At 40.8% G+C, this 20,925-nt stretch overlaps 2 protein-coding genes and 1 pseudogene across 4 annotated transcripts; all 3 read right to left on the bottom strand.

Annotated features, from left to right (window-relative positions):
• Positions 1-16: 16 nt before the first annotated feature.
• thoc1 (THO complex 1) lies at positions 17-5,695 on the bottom strand. Of its 2 annotated transcripts, none has more exons than XM_079173593.1 (21): positions 5,631-5,695; positions 5,354-5,427; positions 5,205-5,265; positions 5,041-5,110; positions 4,594-4,712; positions 4,456-4,504; positions 4,268-4,363; positions 4,064-4,146; positions 3,905-3,978; positions 3,683-3,791; positions 3,452-3,586; positions 2,976-3,076; positions 2,815-2,881; positions 2,569-2,619; positions 2,374-2,444; positions 2,141-2,236; positions 1,860-1,925; positions 1,672-1,755; positions 764-911; positions 591-675; positions 17-420 (listed from the first exon to the last, which is right to left on the bottom strand). In XM_079173593.1, the coding sequence occupies exons 1-21, from the start codon at positions 5,676-5,678 to the stop codon at positions 143-145; spliced, it is 1,965 nt and encodes a 654-aa protein (XP_079029719.1). In that variant the 5' UTR covers positions 5,679-5,695; the 3' UTR covers positions 17-142. The 2 variants fall into 2 exon arrangements, with proteins under 2 accessions (XP_079029719.1, XP_079029720.1); XM_079173594.1 differs by having other exon boundaries at positions 3,905-3,975.
• A 7,483-nt stretch (positions 5,696-13,178) lies between these two features.
• LOC306706029 (aquaporin-1-like) lies at positions 13,179-14,689 on the bottom strand (annotated as a pseudogene). The gene is made up of 4 exons: positions 14,325-14,689; positions 13,680-13,838; positions 13,435-13,515; positions 13,179-13,343 (listed from the first exon to the last, which is right to left on the bottom strand). The product of its transcript is annotated as an aquaporin-1-like (transcript).
• A 2,925-nt stretch (positions 14,690-17,614) lies between these two features.
• LOC306705770 (aquaporin-1-like) lies at positions 17,615-20,107 on the bottom strand (the record flags this gene model as incomplete). The annotated part of the gene is given in 5 exon segments (XM_079172614.1): positions 17,615-18,174; positions 18,480-18,560; positions 18,787-18,948; positions 19,668-20,036; positions 20,039-20,107. Coding segments are annotated over 5 exon segments (861 nt in total). The 3' UTR covers positions 17,615-17,994.
• Between the last annotated feature and the right edge of the window lie 818 nt (positions 20,108-20,925).

Raw genomic sequence — 20,925 nt, 5'->3', positions numbered from 1 at the left:
TCGACAACTGTTTTATTAAAAAAACATTTATTGGATTTTCTTAACAGTGAAAAAACTTACACCACATACAAAAATGTTAGCTTCCAATTGTTTTTGGTATGAAAAAGGATGCGACGACAACTGAGGTACTGAACGATCTGTTTTAAGCTTCACTGAGGAGGTCTGCGATCTGGGCGAACCCTGCGGTGTTGAGAGCTGAGACCAGGCTCTCCACGGTGGCTTGTGTTCCCTCTCTGTCCTGCCAGGCTACAAGCAGCAGTTTGGCCTGCATGTCGACTTCTTCGCTGTCCGTCTCGATCTCTCGCAACTCCGCCGCCTTCATCTCCAAATGAGGAGCCAGCGCCTTCCACTGAGCGCCCAGCTTTGCTGCGATATCATCCATCTGCTGGTTGCTCACCATCTTGCTCTGTATGCTCGGACCTGGAAGAGAGAGACACACACACGAAGAGGAGGATAAGAATAGAGGCTTCATCGAAACAGGGTGGAAACTAGGAGCTTAAAGATGGAGAGGGGTATGGTAATTGTAGTTTATTGAGTATAGCCTACACGTTGGGATGTACAGTGTTGAATCAGCGACTATTCAAACTCACTGTCGTTGCTGTCTTTGAGGAGATTGTCTCCATTATCGTCGTCATCCTCTTCTCCCGTCTTGATCTCTTCAGAGGGAATATCCTTCTGCATGAATGGAACGAAAACAATATCAGTTTTGTCATCATGTCTTTGTATAATGAACCGTTTTTTCTCAAGTAAAGTAAATCCTCACCGGCAGTTCTTTGGCCAGTTTGCTGACCATGCTGTCGAGGTAGTCTGCGAGGCTCTTGAACTTCTGGTTCGTTGGTTGGAAGAAGTGTGGACTTCTCCTGGACAGCAGCCTCAGAGCGCGCCAGCCGTAGTTTGGGTTCCGCAAGGCCCTGAAGTGATTCACAAGAAGCAACTGATGAGTCACAAGTAGTACAGAATGCCATACTGCTTGAAAAATGTAACATAAAAATCGAAAATGTCAGAGTTTATAGTAAGTCATTGAAAATATAGTCTAGTATAATATGCCATAAAAAAAACGATAACTGATTTAATGAGCCATTCGCAGTTTCACTGTACCGGCCGTGTTTCATAAAAAGGTAATTGTATAGTATGCAATTAAAACGTCAAAGTACAGTATATCTTTAAACATATGAAAGGTCAGAGTATAGCATGCCATAAAAAGTCATAATATAGTATGTCATGAAAAACAAAAGTTGAATGTCTTGAGATCAACATGCTATCCTATTAGACAATGTGTATGTATTATTGTGTTGTCTCAGTGACATTTGATCACTAAATTCTTATCAGTTTATCCTCGAGTTCAAGTGGATGCTTGTGCCAGATATGACATTCTCTCCAGGTGTTCCTGAGATATTGCTTTCACAAAAATCAGTTCATCCTTAAGTCAACGTGGATGTTTTTGGTCAAATTTGAAGGAATTCACTCTCAGCGTTCCTGAGATATCACGAGGACGGGACAGATTTGAAGTGGTGGTGACCCCGACCTTTGACAGAGGGAGAGGTGCTTAAGTACAGATGGACAACCCAAAATCATAATGCGTCTGGCCACCGCTGTCACAGAGATATAAGACCGGGGATGAAGACACTGAAGCTCTTTAGGGAGAAAAGACGAGTCACAGAGCAAACGTACTTGTACTCTTCCTCCACCATGTTAGCGGGATCGGCCTGTTCAATGGCCTCCGCGAAGAATTCGTCCAGCGATGGCATGAACTCCCTGAATGAAAGACAACATTGTCTGATATATATACACACAGTAGATACATACACGGGGAAGGTGATGTAGATGAGAACTGCTTCCTTGTTTTCTGAACCACTGACCTGCTGTCGGACTTGCAGGCCTCCATGTTGTCATGGTTCAGGTTCCACAGTCGAGTCAACTCGTCACTAACAAAACACAAAAGTGAGAATTGTTGAGGTAAACTCTACAGGCTCATTCCACTTGGGTCGTGGTCTACAACTGATTATTAAGGAAGGATCTCTTTTCATTTGTCTCCACATATCGCAGACGAACACATGACCTGCACTCAGCATTTTGTGGAATTGAGAACATTTAACAACTCTGCTTTCCCTAACCTGCATTACATCATTACATCACATACTTTCCCATGAACAGCTTGCTGTCCGGCCCTTTTCCAAGGAAGTCTTCTGGAGCTTGTCTCTTCCTGGTGGGTCTTTTGGGTTTGTCATCCACTGTCCTGTTAAAGAGGGAATAAGTCAGTTTGTCATGCCAGCTCAACTTTACACACCACATTCTTTTGCTGTAAAAATGGACAAATGAAGTAAATAAAATAACTATCTGCCACGACTCTATTGCGAGATTAGGCTGCTGTACCTTTCTTTCACAAAGCTCGGGCAGCCCTCATTTTTCCAGCCATTCCAGTTCTCCTCTGTGCCGAGGATATGCTGTCAAGAAGAACATTTATAGTGTCACGAGTGTACCGAGAACTCTTACAAGGGAACTTGACAGAGCGCGTGAGAACAAGCCTCGTTTAGTATCTGATAATAGCATTCTGAAATCTTGGCTTACTTCAACCATGGTGGCAAACTTGTCTCCATCCGGAGGAATCTCTTTCAGCAGCTACAAGAGAACAGTCACAGATTAAGACGGTGGGTTTCTCTCTCTGGACCCCATGCCAAAATGGCAGATATTTCAGAATTTTACCAAATTAAACTAAACGTATTGGCATAGCTACCTACTGGAGGTCGACAGGTACAAAGAAGAGTGAAACGCATTTATTTATAGGAAGTGATGTCAGCGAGATTGAAGACTGACCTGAAAAACCAGTTTAGTTGTGTCTTCAATCCACGTAGTCTGGTCATCATTCAGAGCACAGCCAGAGCTGCACGAGGACAAAAACAAAACATGAAACAACTGATGGCAGCTTCTTTTCTTCACACACACTATATTGTGCACCGCTCTACAAAATGCGTCACCTTTTGAACTTGACCTGGCCCTTCAGGTACTGGAAGAGGATGAGGTACTGCAGCAGAATGTGCCGCCTGAAGTTGCTGTCGCTGAGCTGCAAGTCCATCAGCTGGAGGGTATGAACGAAGAACAACAAGTGAGGCAACGCCCAAACTCTTAACTTTGCATAAAAAACAAATGAACATATTCAAAAGCACATCGGGAATGTAACAGGATAATATGCTGAGGCAGCGTATGTCGATGCGGCCGGTATCTCCCACGACTTCTGCTACGTTTTGGTTTTAATGTGCGGTCCTTTCATCTTCATTAAGGGAGTGTGTGTGGCACATGACAGAATACACGTCGGTGCCTCCTATAAGTGCATTGGCGCCTCACAAAAAGATTGGACTTAATTGGAACACGAGACAGCGCTGAGATACCTGGCAGACTGAGAGGTGTCTCATGGTAAATACAATTATTTCTGGGCTAAAAACTGTTTTCTCACCTTTTCACTCGTTAGAAACTTGGCAAAGTAGACGTGGTCTCCTCCCGATCCTCTCAGCTCCTCCAGCTTCCTCTTCGAGACCTGCATGTCATCCAGCTTATAGCTCTTGAACACGGCCAAGGTCTCGTCTGAGAACTGTGCAGGACAAAGAGGAATTTACACCGGCGGTCTACTTTGGTAGTCGTTATGATCTGACAAAGCGTTCTCTGCTCTCGTGGCGAGGGGCATTACCTTAAGAAATGTCATCCAAGAGAATTTATCGTAACACTGCACAGGGTTTCTGAAGTAGTCCTGCAGAGTCCAGAACTTTCTGTACAAGTTGTAGTCAATTGGAATGGAACTGAAAGTAATAATCGATGCAGTTTTAATAAATACAAAATGAGTAACATGCAAACGGTGTCATTCATGACATTGTTAAACGTTGCTGTATTTCAGTGCAAGACGCTGCCTCACCACGGTGCCGGAGCCTCCTCCTCTCCCATTTCTCCTTCCTCCACCTCCATGCCGTCCTCCTTTTCTTCTGTCTGCTATAAACACCGAACAATGAAATAAGATTAAACTCTAACTTTAAGGTTACATTTAAAATTCTCACTGTCATTATCAACACAATACCTTCAGGCCGAAAGTGCTTTCTTGTTCATTCTTGTTGAACACGGTTATGTTTTCCAGATTAAACTGGCTCTGCAGATTGAGCCCTGGAATAAACACAAATGGCAGTACATTAAATGCGGATGATGGTGGCCACAGATGATAAACTACCACACATGAGGAGTCGATGTTGTCTTCTGTATTCAAAGATAACATGCATGCGTTTACCTGATTTTTCAGACAGAGGGAAGAGACGTGCCAGGAAGAGCTGGATCCGCCCACAGAATACCGTATTCTGGGATTTGGACAGCCTCCTTAAAAGATCTACACAGGTTGACAGGCGTGTTACAAACAGCTGTGTGCCCTTTAAACGCACAAAGTGTTGGTCACCAACGAGAATGAAAAGCCATCCTTACCATTACACATCCTCAACAGGTAGTTCTTCCCGGCAGTGTAAAAAGAGTTCTAGGAAAAGGGAGAGCACACAGTGATTAAATGATCTTTATTATACTGCAGACACACTAGAATTGGCTTTGAGGCTGCAGCTTATTTACCGATTTCCAGGTGGAAACATTCTCCTCCACAAAAGAGAATATTTTGTCACATTGGTCGAGGGGAAGACAGTCCAGTACATCTCCCAGCAGAAGGAAAGGAGTTGTAGCAGAACAGATACCTACAAGGAGACAGTGACACAAGACAGAAAAAAGCTGGATCACAGATCTTGTGAGGTTTAGTCAGGGCACAGTCTGTGCTGATGCATATGTCATGACAACAATATTACTAATTTATCTATCAAATATCTTTATCTATCTAATTTATCACTTGAAGATGCATAGTAAGTGGTGTCTTTCTTTGAATGTATATATATATGTATATATATCATAGCAATACATAGTATCACTGAGTGTCATGTGGGCAATTTGAATGAATGGTATAACACAACAAGTATCCATTCATTAACTGATGTCTTTCCTATAAATCAAAGACAAAGAGCAACATACCTTCTGTCACTGCATCAATACTCAGGTAGATGAGAGCTACGTATTCATCACAGTTCACCTTCTGCTCAACCTGCAGACAAAAAAATACAATATATAATATACATGGTTAATTTAATGAGGTTCATTGAAACAAAATAAGAGTAGATGTCCGCTAATTTACTTACAATCTGATCACCAAGCACACCCCTCAGCGCCTGGTCAAGGGTGGTCTTCTTCTCTGCCTCACTGTAACACACGACACAGTCGAGTCAAAAATACGTTTCAATGGCCGTATCCATCACTTGCAAAAGAGGCTAAAATCAACATTACTTACTTCCCAGGGAACTGATTGAACACGTTTACCAAAGGTTTGCTGGTTTTACCAACTAGCGCGTTTCTGGCAGATGCCTGTAGGTGTGTGTGAGAGAGAGAGAACATGAGCGTTTTGTTAGCTTAGCATTTGCTAACCGCTATGAAAACACTAGCAAGAACAAGCAGCAACTGGCGGCAACAGACCTGCTATCTAGTTAGCTATGATGTTTATAATAACGATATACAATATGTGACACCACCTACTTTGCTACCGAAAGTTTTTTGTTCTGATTTCTCACCGTAAATTTGTCTTTAGCGTCGACAAAATTAAATAACGACGGCGACATCTTTACACCTTTGAAAACCGGAAGTGGCGCTAAACGTCTTTCCGGTTTCCTTGGCAATGTGGATGTGTGGAGGGGTGCGTTCACGAGTTGTAGTGTTTATCACACTTAATTTTGTAAATATATATTTAAATTAATAAATACTATATGCCACGTTGTTCGTGCCATGTTGTCTGTATCCAGCTTCAATTAAAAAAAAAAACATTTTTTGTTTAATATCACAGCTCGGTTTTCACAATTCATACTAACCTGCTCAGAAACCAACGTTAGATTTAATTGTAAATTTTAGAAGAAGTAATGCAGCAAGGTTTGTGCCACCTAGGCTACTAATTCAAAATATACTAAATAGTATTTCAGCAATATACTTCAAATTTTGTTTTTGTTTGTTTTTATCAAAAACTGCACAAATATCATGTCTTGTGATATCCCTCAAACATGGCTGTAGAAAGGTGGTGTTGGAGGTTAATACGCTCTGTCTAAAGGCCTGAGTTTAATAGAAGAGGATGTTGCTTTTGGAAAGTTAAGATTCCTCCTCATATTAGGATATTAGTCCTACTTCAGCATACAGACCTAAATCCCTTTTAGACCAGATGGCGGCAGTGTTGCACATTCATTCAGCCCCTATTAGTTGAACTCGAAGTCAGAGCATACATTACTGTGTTTGCACACTAAATACTAATGTGTGTGTGTTAGTTTGTGTGTGTGTGTCCCCTTAGCATTTACCATAACATGGACATGCAGCTTACTTGTTAATTGTCACGTGACGTTACATTGTACTTGTCCTTCATGGCTAAAGTCATTTTTGGCATGTAGTGTTTATGAGTAGGCTTCACAGAGGTCACAGCAGTCATATTAGTGTGTTTTCATGCATGTGTGACTGTGTCTTTGAGTGCACACTTCTGTGTTATTGGCATACAATTTAAAATTACAACTAAAGGCTATACCGCAGGGCATGTTTTTTGTTCAACTATGTCACACAGCACATTAGGACCAGTGGAGCGTTACACTGTGATGTCAATCTTTAAAGGCCCAATCCATCATTAAAAGAAGAAAATATATACGCACAAGTTCAAGGATTCAGTTGAACAGACTTCATCTGCCAAACACACAAGTACAACATGTAACATGTATGCAAACCTTTAACACATTAGTAAACTGGATTTTGTAGTTCCCAAGAGTTAGTCTGTGCTTTAAAATGACCCATTAATCCATTTTAGAGTGATAACCTTTTTTAATCCCTTGTTTGACATTTCTGTGATATATTTTGTGTGTATTTTGGTTTACATTATTCACAGACTCTGCCTTTAACTTTGACAGAACCAATGTTAACACTGTGGTCTGTTTTGATCTGTGTTTACCAAGCAGTTTCGCAGGTCAGGGCCTCTGAGGTAGATTGTGTGGGACCATTCACCTTCTGCACCCTCTGACAAGTGTTTATAACCCTGCTGGCTGTTCACTCACTGAACCTTGCGGTGTTGTGCTGATTTTTGGGGAAAAACACGGAAGCTGTGAAAATGTAATCCAGTACTGTCATCTAGGGATCACCTGCATCACGTCGAGAAGTAAGAACTATTTTATTTGTTTTTATTGGCGCCTTGTTTCTCAATACACACAGTTCCGCCATAGTTCACCAGATATCTAACCCCCCCCCCCCCTCTACTGACACAGTGTTTATTGGACCTTTGCCAAAAACTGATGAAATGCAGAGAGGGAGTGAACGTGGTAAGGAGCTGGCAGATAAGGTCCAAGCATTATGTCAGTATGTTGAGATGGGGGTGAGATTGTCTCTCAATTCTGTTTGACTCCCTTTCCCTGTCTGTGGGACAGAGTACCCCATATTTCTTCTGAAGACATACATCTTGAAGAACAGGTCACAAATATATACTTTGTTTTTTAAAAAGGCTCAATCACTTCCTAAAACAGCTGGGTGCTGTAACTTCCAGGAAATATTATTTGTTCGGGACGTTCCAGTTTATTTCTACCCACAAAATTAATACATAATGAAACACTATCAGCTCTAACGACCGATTAATCAGCTGTCAGCTTTTTCTTCCTCCAAACTATCGTTAGTATATCGCCCTTTTATTATGCACCATTGGTCCCCCTCTCCTAGTGTTTACTGCAGCAGGACAGTGTAATGAAGGAACATCTTACTGAATGCCACAGTGTAGCTCATTGATGTTATATCAGGCTTTGGTTAGTAGGATCAATTCATTAATGGTTTTTCACGAGATGTGTTGACAATAGAAAAATATACTAATTTTGCCATCTTTATTCTTTAATGTTACAATCTTGAAGATTGCTGTTTTGTTCTCTTTGGCTGCACCTATGGCGATACGTGGTAATCACAGGTGTGTTCTATGCACTGCTTGTGATTTTTCCAGGGAATGTCACGGCAGACACCCAGCTGGGTATCAGTCAGATATTTATTTTAATGAAAATTTTCCAGATTATCAACTTTAACGTTTTACTATTAATGTGTGAAGATACTGGTTTTCTATCACAGAAACTGTTCAATATTCAGGATGTGCGTTATACAGGCCATATTGTTGGGTTGATTAACTCTGAAATCAGTTTCAGAGCCTTCATTCATTATTTTGTCTCCATAAATATAATGAGTGGACAACATTCTCCCATGCCAATTCATGGAATAATCAAGCACGACGCGAGAGCCAAATAATTTGATGAAGGACAGTCTCAGACAAAATGACTGAGGGGCAACAAAAAGAGCATTGTCCATGTTGTTGAGGACAGGCTTCAAAACAAGAGGCTAAACACAATGCTCTGACCTCTGAGGTTAAGCACACAAAGAAAGGAGATTTTAGAAGATTGGCCGCCGTCATGTGACCGGCCTCTGAACTCCCACCATAAAAATCATGTGTAAAAGTGTCATGTCATATAAGTGAGATGAACCCATCAGCACAGCTATCCTTTCATTGACACATTTAAAAGCTCAGAGCACTACAGGAGGTTTATGAGAAACCAAACTGACAGTTGTGGTAACATTCACCAGAGCAGAGAAATATTCCTCATTGAAGGGAGGAAGGTCATAAAGAATGATGTATATACTGAATGTGGAACTTTATTTGGATTGTTACAGCCATTGCCATTAATAAAAAATTAATATATTGATTTATGCATTTATAGACTCTTCCCCTTTTGTTGCATTTATGCTTAATGTTGCATTAAAGTTTGTGTTGAATATCAGAGTGATTTTCCATCATGGATTTCTTCTCCCTAGGGTGGTAATAAGTGGAACTTGGACCCGACAATATAACAAAATGTACATCTTCACTACCTCACACAGCAGTGTAACATTATTTGGGACACAGACATTTTTTTAATGAACATCTCACACAGCCCAGGTTAAAAAAAATATCACTGAAGTACACTTAGTTTAAGTGTACTCATGAGCACATAATTAATGAACTAAAGGTGTGCTATTTTTACTGTACTAAAAATGTACTCAGTACACTCATGTTGTATCATTAGCGCTACTACAGACATACTTAAATACATCTATGTGTACTTGACTGTGCTGTTTTCAGGCACCAGTAAAGTGCACTTAAATAGACATGAGAACTACTTCTTTAATAATTTGTTTTACAAAGGCTGTACTCCACCATTGAGATAACTATTAATACAATTCTAATTTATATAAAACATATGCAATCAAAATGTGTGGATAATTCATTCAGATTAAATTGTATTACCATTTGGAATGACTTTCAAGTTCACGTAAAACATAATTTAAATAGACTTATAAATAATTAAATAATTGAAGTATATGTAAATGTATCTTAATGGTGTCTCAAAATATAAGTACATTTAACTGTGTTTTACTTTATGTCAAGTAGCACTAATGATATATGATGCACTTTAAATTGCACTTTACTTAAAATTAAAAACACAAATTTTACACTTTACACATTTTTTAAAACAAGCAAATACAAAATATATAAAATCCATTCATGATGATGACATTATTACAGATTATCTATAGTTTAATTAACTTTCTCCGGGTCAAGTCAGTCCTCCCTTCCCAGTGAGGTTGGACTTGGCCAGGGTGTCTCCCCCAAAATTAAATCAACCAGGTCTTGAATAACGACATTCTTCTGCTGCTGATAGAAGCGTTGAGAGACCTGGAACATCTGTAAAAACACAAAGAGGTGACAAAACAAGGTGGCAAATACACTACCATCAAATAAACCTTTATGCTTTGTTGAGTTTATTTCAAATGGAGCTGCAATTTCATTTGTATATTGCCTCTCTAGTCTTCAAAGACACTGGTGATTCAATATGACTGTTTACTTAAGTGGGCCGGGCATTGGCTTGGCTTGAAGGGAGTGAAAACACAATGCCGTTGATTTACAGTGATCACAGGGTTACACTTTAGGTTCTTCAGTCATCACTGCCGGTATTACTGCAAGTTCAGTGAAGGTCACTGCGGCTGTAACTACAGAAGGAATATCCTGGAGAATTTGAAATGTCCAGTATTGTCTTATGGTATCACCAATCCTGGCAGTTCTAAAACAAGAATTCAAAAAGGGGTCCAGGAGTATTTAACAAATTGGGACACAAAATAGCACATAAAGAAATGTCGTTATACAACAGCAAATATGTCAAAGTAATGTGATTGACGCATTCCGACGGTGCCGATATTCAGCAATTACACTGCCTGTCTTTGCACTGGCACACAGTTGTATAAACTCAAAAGAGATTTTATTTTTTTTTCTTTGTTTTTTCCACAAGTACACTAAAATACCACTATATGTATTTGCAATTTAGTGTACCTTTTGCAATAAACATACAATAAAGTACACTGAAATACCCTTTTAAGTATTGCAGAATAAGTATTTATTTTTAGTACACTGATGTTGAACTATATTACATCCATTTTGAAGTACACACTGTTTAAGTACATGTTAAATATGCTGTAAATTAAGCACAAAAAGTACAATGATACTTGTAATAACTTTCATATACTTTATGATACTAAATTATATTTCTTATAAACTAAAGTATAATACATTTTGACCTGTGAGAAGACAATATTGGGAATACTCAACACGAGGATGTGCATCCAACCACAGAGGATATGTTGACCCGGTGCTCAAACTAATAATCACTTGTGTCTACTTTAATGACCTTGGCTGGATTGCCCCTCAGAACGCAGGGCTTCTGTGGAGAAATGTTCAGGTGTAGAGTTTAAAGTCCCCTGATGGTTATTCAATGACTAGCCCATGGTGTGGGGACCATCAAATACGCATTAGCCATAAAACCGGACGTGAGAGGAGCCGCGTGCTTCGATGGGGAAAGGACATTCTTGTGACATAGCCAAACAGGAAATCTCCACGATGGCCACATCTTGTCAAATTATGCTTTTTTTTAATGAATAATCTAAAGTGCTTCATGTACAATTACTTATCCACATTGTCCTGTTGTTTCACTACAGAGACATATTTAGGACATTAACCAAACACCTTGAATAGAATAATACAGTATGAGATACATAATATATGATCTAAATATACATTACCGTCCATAATGTAAATAAGGATATGTTGACCGTACATTGAACTTTGCAAATAAAAAAATCTTTCTGATGAAAACCGGATGAAAAATAATCTTTATATTATATCCATTGGTTTAAAATACATATGATAAAAATGGCTATGAACAAGAATATAACAATATTTAAAGCATATCTGTAAATCATATATTGTTCATAAATGTCCGACCCACTGACTTGGCCCTGGGCTGCTGCTCCAGTTATTCCAACTGCATCGTTTCAATCTTCTGGACCATTAAGCAGGACGTTCCAGCGTATACTGAAGTTTAGTGTTAGTGCATACAAATTAAAGTCAGAGATAAGAGCTGCTGCTATGCCACCACACATCGGCCCCAGCCAGTATACCTGGAAGGAGGAGCTAAGATCAGCTACATTCGTCTCTGACAAAATAAAATGTTTAAAATACAATTTCAGAGGAAAAGCATCAAAGTGTTTGCTGCCCAGTGGTTCTCCATTCCACTACTTATCAGAGCTGGTCCAAACGAACGTGCAGGAATGATACAAGCACTATCTGTAAATTATTCAACACATTATATTAATGGAATAGAATATGTGGTTAGCTTACGCATGCATGAATTGTGCAGGTCACTCCTACAATCGCATGGCAACCTTAGAGTACAATCAAATGCATTAAGATTTGTTGATTGAGCAAAGTAATCAACGTTTAATGGTGTTCTTTATCTCGGAGAATTGTTCATATTGAGGGCCTTATTGTGACCACTGTTACAATGCACCTTTCCTGTGTTTAGCATGCCTTAATGATTTCCTCTTTTGATGGCCACATCATATATGTTAGTCTTGGCACCAGCGATGTAGACAGCGACCCTGTTCTACCTCTGCAACTTGCCTCACGTCGTCAGAAAATTACTTACAAAAATGTATTTACACAACTTAACATCAGACTTGTGTAGCTGCCATTGCAATTGTGATTTACTGCACACGCTTCCTGACCTCTTGGCACACACGCTGCTAAATTATGTGGCAAGGCATGGAGGACAAGTCTTAAATCATGACAATTCCTGCCAAACACAGGAAGTCTGTACTGGCAAAGGAACAGCGGTCTCAAGTCGACCCATACCAACACTGAACAGGATATTCGCTTCACAACACTGCAAAAGCGTGACAGAAATGATTCAGCAAAATAATATTTGCATTTGAACAGTGCCTCTATTATTTAAATGATCCCCTTGTCCCCTACCATGCTCATTTTAGCTGAAGCGGTAACCCTTTCCATTGAGGGTTTCCACATTTATCTCCTGAAATTCTCATTTCTGGAAACTTTTTGCTGAATGTCTACAGTTGCTCTTGTCAGATTGCTGTAAAATGCAACCACAGATTTAGCAGAACTACATATATGATTCACTTACAGCTATAATGTGCACGAGCCCAACTGACAGCAGCGCAGAACTTTTAACACCACTCTGTTGCTTATCAATCACACACAACCAGCTGAAGCTTTATCCTACAGTCACTTTTAGTTTCAAAAGACAATAAACACCTACAGCTAAATGTAAATAGTTCGACTGAAATGTTTCTGTCCAAAGAAAGTCAAAAACAGACTAAGATGACCCCCTTAGCAAGGGATCCTCTGTGCCAGCAACACCTTCAGCTCCTGAGCTACTTTCTACCCTGGACAGTGCATCCAATCAGCAAAACGTTTGTGAAACGTCATTGCGTTTCCTGAAGGGAAATGTCGTCTTTTGTGAAATGTTGTGGAATTGTTTTGTGTGTGAAATGTCCTGTTTTGAACCCCAAGGCCACCGTACAGAGGGCAAAAAAAAGGAAAGAAAAAAGGCAAACAAGATTTCAGGTCACACATTTGAGCATTAGAAACAAGATGAAACTCTTTATGTTGAAAAAGTATTGTATTTGAAACAAAAATCAGCAGTATAAAGTAGTCATTGTCACACAAGAATCTCCTTTGACCACTCTCAAACATCCTCTAGAAGGGGCTCACGAATTCCATTTTCCTGTGTTGAGCCACAGCAGAACAGGGCTCTTGCTTTTTCCCTGAATGGTTCATCTCTGGGTGCCAGCAGATAATTGTACAGAAGCGCTGCCACCACACCGGCACTCATTGGTCCGGCCCAGTACACCTAAAAAAAACAAAAACAGGACAGACACATTCGTATTTCAAATGGTTCGCAAAACTTGTATTAACACGATCTGCAGCTTTTCAATACATACCCAATGATCATCAAATGACTCCTGTATAACTGCAGGCCCAAAGGTTCGAGCTGGGTTAATTCCGCATCCTGTGAAGCTGATCTGTAAACCACATCAGAGGAAAACACAACTTCCCTCTCTGGCTACAACATCGGTAACTTACACACGTGCCTGATTTCATCCTATGCCAATCCATTTCATCAGTCCACAGCAAGAAAGAAACGGTTACCAAATCAATGAGGATATCAATGTTTTGATACGCTCACCCCAGCAAGGTGTCCCAGCACTACAGACAATCCGATGGCCAGAGGTGCAAATCCACCGACATCACGTCTCTTGTCACTGACTGCAAGCACACACAGGACCAACAGAAGGGTGAGCAGGAATTCCACACCAACACCTTGACATGGGCTGATTCCTTTTAGCTGCAATACAGGAGAAAACACTTCAGTTTGCTCTCTGCTTCTTTTGTTAACCAGGATTAGGGAATTCTTTTTGCCTCCATTTCAGCATCTCTTGCTTCACGGAAAAGATATAAACCTAAAATGGAAGTAAGCAAACAAACAAATTGGACCATGCCTTAGTTGCCCGACTGATTCAGTCCTTACATTACTGCAGAAGGAGCTTTTATCCTATAAACACTCCCTGGTGAGAGAAGGCCTGCCCGGGTGTAAACCAGGAGTGATTGTTAAAATTGGACATTTAAATTACACTTGTCAACAGCAGTTTTAAAATGGGTAGGTCTTAGAACACAAAACTAGACAGTGTCTGGAGTTGACGCTTGCTTTTACAAGGAAAACTAAATCAGGCTGGAGGCAATTCCCCGAATGCCACTCAATCTGAGAAACACATGCCATCCATTAAGGAAAGCATTACTCGGGAGGATTGGAAACACATGCATTCCGCCTTACCTTGTTAACCCCAAGTGAATGTGTCGTTTCAGGCCTGATACCGTACACAATGGCACTGCCAGCCACTGCTCCCAAAATCTGAGCGATCATGTAGAAAAAGGCTCTGAGCAGACTCATCTGGCAACTGGCCAGGAGACCCAGGGTGATGGCAGGATTCAGATGGGCACCGCTAATGTGACCCAGACACTGAGCTGATGTGGCAATGGCCAGGCCAAAGGCCAATGCCACTTTAACCTCCTGGTCGGGGTGGGAATTGTTTTTCGGTCTCCTATCGCAGCTGAGAGGCCGATGAAGATAAAGATGATCATCCCCAGAGACTCAGCCAGGACTGCCCTCCAAAATGCCCACGTTTTAATTTCTGACATGGCTTCTCAGTTAAATAACGTCATGCTCAACAACAGATTCTGGCCAATTGTTTCAGTGACACACGTAACTGTGGCCCAAGCAGAGATTTGGTTCCACCAGCGACCCAATTGAAAACATCACGAGTGATGTTTCACCAGCGTTCTTCAAGTGTGAGGCTTTAAAAAAAATCAGGCCTGTTTGGAAGCAGCTGAGAGATTTGCGTTTCACCAAGTGAGAAACAGCACTTTTCTAATTAAACAGAAGGCTTCTACTGTTATTCACAATTCATTAAAGACTGCACCAAAGTGTTACTTTGAGAGAAGAAGAGTTAACTGAATGACGAAGAACTTTTTTATAAAAAGGAAAATACTGAGCAAGGTTTTTGTGCAGCATACAAAATAACACATGCAGCACTCTGCAGCGTGTGTGCATAATTCAATCCATGCTTGAGTCAACTGTTCATTTCCCTTTTTATTATTATTGCTGTAATCGAGAATAGGCTATCCTCCTTATGATCTAGGAATTTAAAAAGGCATCTTATTGTTATTTGGCTTAACTCCAGCCGAACTGGAGTTAAGGTGTGAACGACATTCATCAGACGTGTGAAGGATACTCGCTGGCCATTACGTTTTGCAAGTGTTTGTGAATGGTTTCCCTATCTTTCAATCTACTTATTCTATTCTGAGCTTGTGTCATGGAGGCTCGGCTGCATTGAAGTCAACATCAGTCATGTGCCGCTGTGAAGGAAACGGGACCTTTTGAATTCCCAACAAGGAAACCAGCCTCCCATTCTGCCTTAATGTGTGAACGGACTGACAGGTTAAAGGGTCACGCTGCTTCTTCTCTTCTCCTCAGTGAAATAAGAAAGAGAAAACCGTCAAAGCATCACTTGGGCAACTATGCTCCATCCAAAAGAAGGAGCACATCCCCATCTTTTCTTTATAAAAGAACACGTTTGCCAAATATCTTTTCATTTCTATAATTCAGTCATTTCTTTTCATTCTTAAATGAAATAATAAAAACACACCACTGATATATTGTAGGTGTCCCTGAATGTCATATTTGAAGCATAGATACCTGAGATGAGAGATGATAACGTCAATGAGAGGATGAAGGAGTTATTCATTCAGAAGGATGGAAGAGGTGTATCGTAATATACAACACATAATAAAGTAAATGCCAGAGATAAGTGGAGAATCAACAGGAAGGACAAAGGTTACCCTTTCTAACCGTATGAGCAGGAGCAGCTCTACGGGGCCTGCCAACTCTCCTGTCAGCCAATATTTCATTTGTGGAAAAAAACATCCTTATTCTTTTGGCACATGCGTAACTGATACTACTCTACTGTACATCTCATAAGCCCCACTTCCACCTTGACACTCTTAAAAATAAGGGTTACATATGGGTTCTTCCTGAAGGGCTGGGTTTCCCTTTTTGAAGAAAGGGGTTTTTCAACCATTTTCATACAAAGAACCATTTTTTGGAAGACGGAGCTCTTTCTTGTTGAACGCATGAGAGTTTGAAGATCCTCCCAGCCCACACACACGAGGCATAAATAACATCAGGATGCAGGTTTTCTGAAAAACCCCTGAGAGGATTTATTATTGTGGACTCTTATGAGAGCTGGACCTCAACCTAACTCAGGGATTATTGAATAAACACAGAGAATTCAAGCGTGCAGAATGGGAAGCAAGTCAAGTATATAATCAATATGTATGCTGGTCTGTTAAGCAGAGTAACATGTTTCTTAGAACGTCAAAGGTTTCCCCTCTTTTTATTTGCTTGAAGCGAGTGAAAATATATCATAATCATGGTGAATAAAAAGCAAGTGTGAACAGAAGAAAACACTAATTTAAGATTGTCTAAATGGTTTGGACTCATCTGTTATCTAGAGTCCAGGTCAAAAGCTTTAGTTGAGATCACTGTCCCTGCTGCATGTCTGTCTGTTGGGTGAAAAAGACTCCGGATGTTTTCCCCAAAAAAGTTTGATCACATCTTATTTCCTTTTGTCACATATCTCTCACTCACAGTAATATTGTTTTTTTTTTAATTTCCTTTTCTAAAGGTGCTCTTTGGCATCTGGGAGTAACCAGAACCAGAGAGCGATTTCTTGTTGGATGGATGTGAGAGGATCCCCTCTTTGATGAGAAAAAAGAAAAAAATACTTCATGGAAGACGACACCAGTTAAATTCAGCTGAAGTGGAGAGAGAGAGAGTCTAGGGCTGAGCTCTTTTGTTTGTAAACACACACACATTGAATCAACCTTTGACACCAGATAACGCTAATAACTCAGATTTAGCACTAGTCTAATCTTTGCATGAGCATTTAAAGACCTGTCAATCAGTCTGGGTGTGATAGCAGGTTTCGATCCATATTACATTTTTTTGTGCGTTGACCGTTTCTTTGTTTTGTTACTTCTTCAGCTTTACACATTTGTCCGACTTTCCGGTGAAGAATTCTGTTCTCTCACGTTTAGATCACCTGACTAGAACATTGCTCATTATCTTTGTTTGTCTCGACATTGAGAAACACAGAAACTGAAACATGTTGGTCTATAAATAATGAATTAGATCATTTGGCTCAAGCTCTTCAGGAATGCAGACCTCTGTATACTGATTTGTTATCATACAAATCCAAGACTGGATCTCAAGGGCCTCAGGCACTAAACTCCTCAGGTTCACTGGAAGAGACCCAGCACATGTTTGCCCTGGAGCCCCCTAAAAGATTGATCTGGCAATGGATGAATCTGTATATTTTCATCTGGAAATATTCTGCAAAACACACTAACAAGTATTTCAATTCCAATATACTGTGCTCTAATTGCATTTTTTAAAACAAAATATGATATTATATATGATATTAATATGTCATTATACTTATCAAATATATACCAAACATGTATTCATATTTGGTATCTATATAAGAAAGCACATGGAGCACCAGCTGTTAACAACAAGTGTTTTATTTACTTAAAAAAGGGAGAAACTTTTCAAGAGTGCACACAAAAAACATTATCCATCAGAAATAAAAAAGTGATATAGACACAAAGGGTATACAAAAAATAAAATGGCTCATCATTAGAATACTGATATGGGAAAACATTCCAGCCCACTGCTCTGTCAAGATTCTCACATCCTCGACTTGTTTGCCGGAGCAGCTTCCGTGTGGGGTCGAACAAAGGAGTGAATTCTACTTCAGAGAGACACTAATTGACCCGTGGCCACAATCCTTATTGGCATTTCAAAATAGCACTATACACTAAATTCAAGAGCTTTTTACAGGAGCATAAACATGTACAAAGAAAGTGGCTGTGGCTGTATGGGACTATTTCGACGTCATCTCCACAGTTGCGTTGTCGTTGCCTCCGTTGACGTCATAGTCGCCCACTGGGCCGCTGACCAGGACCTTCATGCGCTCAGGGAAGTCATCGAATTTGGGGAACAGCAGGAAATCGTAAATGAGAGCCGCTGCTAAACCACCACACATTGGCCCCACCCAGTACACCTGCAACGGAAAACTCTGGATCAATCTCTGGATTGGCATTGGTCAATCTGTCACGTGCGAACCCATCGTTATCGCAGGAAGATAATACACTTAAGATCAAAAGGTTTACTTTTGTCGATGTGTCTGCCGGGCTAACTGTGAAACAATAGGAACGCTATAACTGATTAACGCGTGAGGGAGAATTCCCTGGTAATGGAATCATCCGTCTGTTAAGGAGTTGAATTATTGAAGCTTGACATGTAATATGCATGCAGAAAAATGTGAGGCACGCGTAAAGAGCTTGTGTTCTTCCGTCTCTGACTTACCCAGTGGTTTGTGAAATCGCTCAGGATCAAAGCCGGGCCAAAGGAGCGAGCGGGATTGATGCCGCAGCCTGTGTAGCTGATCTGTAATGAACAACGAAGAGACAGCATAAGAGGATATCTTCAGCTACATGGTCTGGTGGTATAATGGAGTCAGGGGTGAGGGGTATTAGCTGAAACTAATGCATGAATCTCTTCCACTCCAAGAGCCCTATCGTATCTGTTGCTTGTTTACATTGCTCAAACGCCCTGTGCACGATCCTAGATAATTATTATATTGCGTTGGAGATGAATTTAAGGTGAAACTTACAGCTGCCAAGTGTCCCAGGCAGACCGAGAGGCCAATGGCCAAGGGTGCTGAGCCGGTGACATCACGCCGCCTTTTATCAGTGACTGCAATGACACACAGCACCAGCTGGAAGGTTGCCAGGAGCTCTATGCCCACGCCTTGGCTGGGAGTGACGCCGTTGAGCTGCAAGAGTTAGAGAGGAATTCAAAACAACATGCGTTTGTCAGTTTGTGTCAGTTAGATGGATAGTTTCCCATCACGACTACTTGTCATTTAGCAGACGCTGGCGTCGCCCTGCAAGCCTGACAGCAATTTGGCAGAGGCTCCAAAGAGGCACATTGTTTTTTTTTATCATTTGTGGAAAACCTGATGATTTTTACTAGCTGTGGTACACCATGTGTGGGGGCAGTACAGTTTCTTCACAGTGATATCATGCCTTGAAACTCACAAGTTTTTTGATAAGAAGACAGCTGATGTGACAGATAGGTCAAAGAGAAGTGAAGCATTCCAGCATGCAAAAAACAACAACAACTAATTTACCAAAACAAGTGAGAATACATTTCAAAGGGTTGACTTTGCATACTTTTATTGCAGATTCTTTCATCAATTTGCAGTTTGGTGTGCTTTAATCATGTGTCATCACTATTCAATAATAAGCCAATGACAGAATGTCCAAAGTAAAACACAAACGGTGCCAAATCAAGTACCCACATCCTCACTAGAGTCTAAGTTTTCACTGGGAGGTACATTTTAGACGGTAAAGGCGCTTTAAATACACACCGTTGCATCACATTGCAGTGCATCACATTTCTTGGTGCGAGCGGGATGTTTTAAGGCTCCTGATTTTAAATCACACAGTCTCACATGTTCTGTCAACAGCAGTAATACAAAACTTTACTTACAGCGTTAAGCCCCAGCGTTTCAGTGGTATTTGGACGTGCCCCATACACAATGCCACTGGCCAGAGCTGAACCCAGCATCTGGGCCACAATGTACATGACCGCCTTGAACACGCTGATCTGGCAGCTGGCAAGCATCCCGAAGGTAACTGCAGGATTCAGGTGGGCTCCACTGATGTGACCTAAACTCTGGGCCAGCGTGGCGATGGCCAGTCCGAAGGTCAGCGACACCTTCACCTCCTGGTCTGGGTGGGTGTTGTTCTTGTTCCCAATAGCTGCGGAGATGCTCAGGAAAATGAAAAGGGTCATGCCGACCAGCTCGGCCAGCACGGCCCTCCAGAAGTCTTTGCTCTTGAACTCTCTCATGGTGGTGGTGGCAGGGTGGCTGTGGGTTCGAGCTCTGTAACGCCTGTGTACTCACAAACAACAGCAGCAGCCTGCATATATAGGGCCTGTGCTGATAATGGTCAGTGGGCGGGCTTTAAAAAAAACTGAAAGAGAGGGCCACACTGAATTAATGAGAAAACCAAAAGACTGGTCTCCCTCTTCCCTCCCTCTGCTCCCTCACCCTCCTTCCTCGTTTGCTTGTCCTCCAGCCCTCTCCCACTACCTCCCTGTATGCCACACTCTGGTCTTTGGACTTTTGTGAGTAATAGACATGGGTCCTGAAATAGCTACATCCAAAGATAAAGTTTCCACTCATTCAAGCATTTACAGTTTTACTCTCATTGTGAGATTTCGGTCGGAAATTATTTGTGCTTTAAATCCCGACGAATTATGAGCACTTTAAGTTTAATATGTCGTCTTTGCTTCATCTGTAACATTTCTAAATGTTGCATAATTGTGTTGGGTGCTCTTGTGGACTTATTCACAACAATCACTGACAGCACGTAAGGGAGAGCGAGAGTGAATGCCAGGAAACTCCCAAAAAGTTATCTCAGATCTCACCCTTTTCGCAACAGACAAGGTTTTCATGTTTTTATTTTTAGAAGACCACCCAAAACTTTGCATATGCCAACTCTGAGACACACTGAGAGAAACAAAATACAAATTGAGAGAATAAAAAAAAAACTGTCAATGAAAATGAAATACAAGCCTCTTTTCTTGCTTAAATTGGATTTCAGTGGTATTTGTAACTTTTAAAAACAAGCAAAAGAGGACAACTGAAGGAGACAGATTGTATCAACCGAAACAAACAATTTATAACATGTAGCACATCACTAAATCATACGATTCTGTGGAGTGGGCTGAGAATTAAGTT

Source organism: Pholis gunnellus (assembly GCF_910591455.1).
Source record: "Pholis gunnellus genome assembly, chromosome: 14".
Lineage (NCBI taxonomy): Eukaryota > Metazoa > Chordata > Actinopteri > Perciformes > Pholidae > Pholis > Pholis gunnellus.
Note: the sequence above shows the minus strand (reverse complement) of the source record. Positions and strands in the feature narration are given on the sequence as shown.

Bases quoted from the DNA above. Each gene is read 5' to 3' on its own strand.
- thoc1 (XM_079173593.1), bottom strand. From the start codon at position 5,678: ATGTCGCCGTCGTTATTTAATTTTGTCGACGCTAAAGACAAATTTACG. The intron at 3,077-3,451 runs GTGAGAAAACAG...CATACCCTCCAG, and splicing joins AGTTTCTAACGAGTGAAAAG to CTGATGGACTTGCAGCTCAG. The intron at 1,926-2,140 runs GTATGTGATGTA...GTGTTTTGTTAG, and splicing joins AGCAAGCTGTTCATGGGAAA to TGACGAGTTGACTCGACTGT.